This window comes from Oryzias melastigma, linkage group LG13, assembly GCF_002922805.2.
Source record: "Oryzias melastigma strain HK-1 linkage group LG13, ASM292280v2, whole genome shotgun sequence".
NCBI lineage: Eukaryota > Metazoa > Chordata > Actinopteri > Beloniformes > Adrianichthyidae > Oryzias > Oryzias melastigma.
Window position 1 is genome coordinate 13218951 of NC_050524.1, and position 5755 is coordinate 13224705.

A 5755-nucleotide genomic window follows, 5' to 3' on the forward strand; every position below is an offset into this window, starting at 1 on the left:
AAAAAAAAAAAAAATCTGGCTTGATTTATTTGTCAAATACATACCAAATACTGTGTTGTTGGGATTGAGAGCCACTTGATTCTTGGCTGCATCTCCTATCAGCCTCTCTGTATCAGTAAATGCGACATAACTGGGTGTGGTCCTGTTTCCCTGATCGTTGGCAATGATCTCAACTTTGCCGTGCTGGAACACTCCTACGCAGGAGTAGGTAGTGCCCAAATCAATTCCTACAGCCGGTCCCTTAGACATGTTTCCTGAAAGAAAAAAAAAAAGAAAATGTTTGTATGAGTGACAGTATGTGACTTACTTCAAGTTTTAGTGAGCAGTCATCTTCGCTTGCACGCATGCAGTATGGTGTAAGGGTCTATTATTAAAGTAATATTTAAACAAACGGTCTTAGTAACAAAACCCTGCAGCACCTGCTTACAAAACTCAATTCTGTTGACTTAGCAAGAGTCTCTATTATGGTAACAAAAAAAAGGATGTGGATGACCACAGCTCTAAGAGCAAACCTAAAAACTCCTGCCTTTTCTTTTACATTATTGAATATATTTTTACCCCACAATTGTGTGCATCCATAACAAAATCCTCAATACTGTACTATTACGATTTGGATCTTTTGCTCAAACAAAGTAAGAATTTTACACAATCTTCCACACAAACTGAAAAACCTGTAGGTGGTTATCAAGTATTGCACCTGTGAGCACGTGCATGTTTCTGTTGAATCAAAGGGGGAGTAAAATAAAACAATAAAAAATAAATACATAAATAAAAACAGGTTTCGTGCCAACATAGTTAAATTAAGTGTTAATTAAGAATAGTATGAGGCCTTTCGGCTCAAATGGTTTGGGGGTGTTTCAGCACTTAGTCCAGAACTTTCCAAACTAATTTTTCTCCTTTTTAAGCTAGAAAATCGAAATACGCACGTGTTTGTTATCTTCACGGGTCAGAGAGAGATTTCTCACCGATTAATAAGATATACATTTAAAAAACAAAAATTCTAAAAGCTACCTTTCAATTAAAAGAAGCGTAAACTCTATAATTCCTTGACTGATAACGTTTTAAAAGCGGTAAACTAGGACGTCAGTTAAACGGACAGTAGTTATCTATTAGCAACATGTTGTTATAGTGAAATACATCCTAAATATCTCTACTCACCTCATCAAACTTAACCCCCTCTTGAATTACAGCGGTTGAAAGCGATATTGCAGCTTGGCTTCTCCTGGACGGCGCCGGGTGTGTCGATGACGAGTTCCTATCAACACAATCACATACACAGCAGTGTGCGCGTGCTGCTGAGACCGCCGCGCCCCCCTCAATAAGAACGCTAACCCAGAAGTTTCTGGAACATGGGAGGAGTCACGCTGACCAATCCGCTTTCATTGAATTTTCTGCCACTGAAAATTGACCAATGATGAGTAGTTTTACCACATTTTTCACAGCAGTTGCTACCTATGGAATGGGGTTTGTTTTGAATCGCGCTTCTGGAAAAGACCAGCAAATAGTAGAGAATGTTCATGTTTGCGAGAAAATTACCAGCTTAAAGTAAGTATTCATGACTTACAAGAAAGCCTGTTGAACCTGAAGGCCTCAGCCTAAAGAAAAATTCCCCAAATATCTGGCATAGGTTCTAGTTTGTTCTGCACCTTTCTTTTAGTGAATGCAATTTGGAACAAAGTTCAGCAGTTATTAGATAAAATTAAAACATCTAGGTACATTTAAAAGTTTGTTTTGTTAATTGCTTGGTTGGCTTGTTAACCCTAGAACACTTTCACTATAAAAAGTTACACATTCATTTTTGCTGGGTATTTTTTACATGATATAATACCCAATAAAAAACATTTGTCTTTAAAAAATAAATCAAATTACGACAGCATATGATAAATCAAAGTAGCTTTCTTTTATTTTCAACTGTGGTTTATGTAAGAAAATTGGAAATATAAGCATAGGGAGATCCTAAAAAAATGCTTGAAAATGACAGAAAAAGGTCCTTAAAAATAATGATACTCAAGGCTTGGTCTTTGGTCCACTCATTCCTGGGACATGTGGAACTTTGATCAGGGACCCATGACACGTTTTAAATTTTAATAATCTTGTTTTATTTAATTATTTTAAGTTTTCAGTGTTGTTCTGATGGTTTAAATACATTTATTGCATTGAATGAATCTATTCTTAAGATTTACTTTCCTCTCCTTTATGATCAGGTAGAATTAATTTATTAAATGTATTTATTTATTTATTAAATTTATATTATTAATTTATTAATTTTATTAAATTAATTTATTAATCAATGCAATACCCTGCTTGATGTCCAGGGGGCAGCATTGTGTTGACCTTTCACACAAATGTATTTCACCAGGTAAAAAAAAAGAAAAAAACTCCTTTTACTCCTGGTTTTCAAATGTATTTAAATATTTTAATTTCATTATTTACGGACAATTTACGGACAATGTATATATTTTTTAATATTTGTAGTTTAATTTTAAACATGTTAGGCTAACATATTTTGTAAATCTAAGAACAAAGCAGCATTAAAGAGGTTGATCCGACAAAAGCACCCTAGAATCTTGTCAAAGTTAAATGTTTGATGGATAAAGGGAAGCTAAGGCCTATTTGGAATCAACACAGGATTACATTTATAAAGAAAAGGCAAATTATAAATGGCTGCATGTTTGTTTCGCACTTAGTTTAAAGGTTTTTTTTGTTTTTTTTTTGCTTTGCTTTAAACCTGGTAATGTATGTAAACAATTTTTTGCCCTTAGTTTAAGTCTTGACAAATCTTTAGGTGTTCCAAAAGGGGCCATAGCATTTTGGCACAAATAAAAACAGGTGTGAAAACAAATGGATCAGAAACCATTCATAAAATTGTGATAGCAGCTACAGAAGCTAGACACACAACTTTTTAAAACAATTATTCTTGCGATCTTATTTCAGCAATTGTTGCAACGTCTGTGAATATTGGTTTATGGTGTAAAGAGAAATAGGCTACACTCAATCTGTACAAAGTTATCATACAAATATAATGTCATTGAGATCAAAAAGAAAAGAAATTGATGAAAACATTTAGAAATCCAAAAGATTAAAAAAAGAAAAAGACATTTCATAAGTTTTTCACACAAAGTGAAGCAAACATGTATTTGCTTTTGGTAAAAAAAAAAAGAAAAAAAATCAGTAGAATTTAAAAAAAAAGTATGGTTGGAACATAGCTGTACATAAAAAGAAGTGGGCCGTGAATGATCAGGTTCCATATAAAATCCTGATATTGATCTCATGGGATTCATTTCAATGCAATACATTTTTCTTGATGTGACATCTGAAAGCAAGAAGCGCTTCTCTAATGTTACTGCCACAAAACATTTGGATACTGATGAAGCTTTGGAGTTGCGTGCGTTTCAGGCATGACTCATGGAACAGCGTGCTCCACTTACTGCTAACAGTTCATTGACACCATTGTACGATTGGCACAGATGATCCAACACTAAATCATGTCAATACATCTCATTTTTAAAGTTGTAGGTGAAAAAAGAGGAATAAAGGGTTCTGAATTATTTTTTTTTAAGTTATGGTTGGTTAATTATGAATTTTTTTTTGTTTGTTTAGTTTATTTAGTGAAATGCTTGCCTATAAAGTCATGGAACAAGAATGACTGTTTACAAAGTATTGCTTGTGAATTTAGCATCACAAATATCAACTTTTGCCCATGGTTAAGTTTTTATTATTATTATTATTACAATGAAAATTTGCAACTAATTCTTTTTAATAAAAATAAATAAGTGAAACAGAATAGTAACAAGTTAATCTAACAAAATGGCAAAAACCTCTAATATGTATGAAATTAGCTTTATTAAAAAACATATCAAGTCAAGTCAAGTCAGCTTTATTGTCAAATATGCTGAAAATCCAAGATAAACAGCACAGATGAAATTCCTTTCCTCTCATCCCTCAGTGCAAACAGCAATAATTACAAAAATAAGCACAAAAAAGGACGTAAAAAAAAAAAAAAACTCAAAAACGGGAGAAAGAGGAGCCGCTGCGTGTGAACGCGCCGCCAGTTGTATGACCAGTTTATTATTTTATCCTCCCTATTAAAAAAAAATGTTTTGCTTTTATTTTTCCAATAAATTATTTCATATATACTGTATCTAAATTTGCTTCTTTGTTACATTTTAACCTCAGTGAGTCCTCTTGACATGCATCACCTTTGTCATTGTATACTTTTTCATTCCTTTGTTTGTCCTAAAAATCGGATATGCCTCATGTTTCCTTTAGTCCCCAAATGAACCAATGAGAAGCATGCTCCATGTGCTTTCTAGCAAAAGCCTTGATGATAAAGAAGTTTTGTTTTTTTTTTCATTTAAGTAAAAGGAAAAAAAATACATCTTGATGCTGAAGAACCATATTGTTTATTGGCTTACTTTAAAAGTCCAGCTCAAACATGGTGTCACAGTCCCTTATTGCTGAAAGAACTATCCTTAGGGGTTTGTGAGAGGACAAAAACACAGGAGGAGGCATAAGTACAAAAATCTATTCATCCATCCGTCTTCTAGTCTCTTTGGTTACTTTCGGGGCTGCTGGACCCTAACCTGGCCATTTCTGGGCGAAGGCAAGATATACCTGGACTGGTTGCCAGTCTGTCACGGGGCTTCAATAACACACCCATACACTGGCTTTTACACCTAGGGACAGCATAAAAATATATTATTTAATTCTTGTAGAAATACATTTAAGAGTAACTGTAAAACAAAAACAAATAAATAAAATTTGTAGAGGAAGACTTAGAGAGGACAAAAAGATGTTGAAAACCACACTATCTGAGTTTCTTTGTTGTACATTTTCAGTAGTTATTGAAACTAACCTTTTTTCTTTGGTGTTGAAAAAAAATTAGATTTTCAGTGATATTATTGCTGCATTTTAAGATCACAAAAAGTGATAGAAGTAAAACACCTTCAGCGTTTTTCTGTAAATTTGCACCGCAATCACCTTTTAATCTGTTGTAAAAAGCCTTTCCAGTGGCATTTTAATTATGATTATACTGTTTTTAGTGAGAATAAAAAATCCTGTGTAGCTTTTCTCTGACATAGTTTGTTCAGAGCCGCAGTAGAGTTATGGTGAAGTAATCTAATTTTCTGGAGTAAGCCTGCCCATTTACCATCATCCCTTTTTTTTTACATTCCCTCTAGCAAGCTTACAGCCACTCGCACCCTCAACCTAACATTACATGTCAACATTTTTGACATTTTGTTGCACCTGTAACAAAAAGCAACAGTTTTGAGCCAGATACCAGCTGGGATGAGGATGTTCATGAATCTATTTGTCTGCAAGTGTCTGCATCAGATTGGAACGGGGCAAGGAACTTGTGGCTTGCCAACTGTAGCACCTACATCAGTGGCACAGATTTTTTTCATCTGTTCTTGATTCACCATGATTTGAATAAAAAAATGCAATTGTAAGCATAAGTTTATTTTCATATGTCCACAATAATGAGAAAATACCACAAAAACATGTTAAAACACCAAAAACATTTCATTGGAGTGGATCTTTAACAAAAGTCATGAAAAATCAGAGCCTATTTCTGCTTTTCCTGTCTCATTTCACTTTACCAAAAATAAAGGGATCTGTATCTTTTAACACTGAAAGAGCCATTTGGGTCTGATTTGTATTACCTAAAACCCAGTGAGAGCAGCAAATTCTAACTTGACCTTTAAAAAAATATATATTTTTTTGAAAAAATATTCTTAAGGCCATTAACCCATTC

General features: G+C 33.7%; 2 protein-coding genes across 2 annotated transcripts in view; one reads left to right on the forward strand and one right to left on the reverse strand.

Annotated features, from left to right (window-relative positions):
- The window catches only part of hspa8b (heat shock protein family A (Hsp70) member 8b), a 4182-nt gene extending 2865 nt beyond the window's left edge, over positions 1–1317 (reverse strand). The window contains exons 1-2 of the mRNA XM_024277119.2: positions 1159–1317; positions 45–254 (exon numbers count right to left, since the gene is read on the reverse strand). Of these exons, the coding sequence (XP_024132887.1) occupies positions 45–249 (205 nt within the window). The 5' untranslated portion in view covers positions 250–254; positions 1159–1317. The remainder of the gene's footprint in view (positions 1–44; positions 255–1158) is intronic.
- Positions 1318–1459: 142 nt separating this feature from the next.
- Positions 1460–5755, forward strand: part of LOC112149441 (zona pellucida-like domain-containing protein 1) — a 10202-nt gene continuing 5906 nt past the window's right edge. Inside the window, exon 1 of the mRNA XM_024277122.2 lies at positions 1460–1545. The gene's annotated coding sequence lies outside the window, so the exon portion shown is untranslated. The remainder of the gene's footprint in view (positions 1546–5755) is intronic.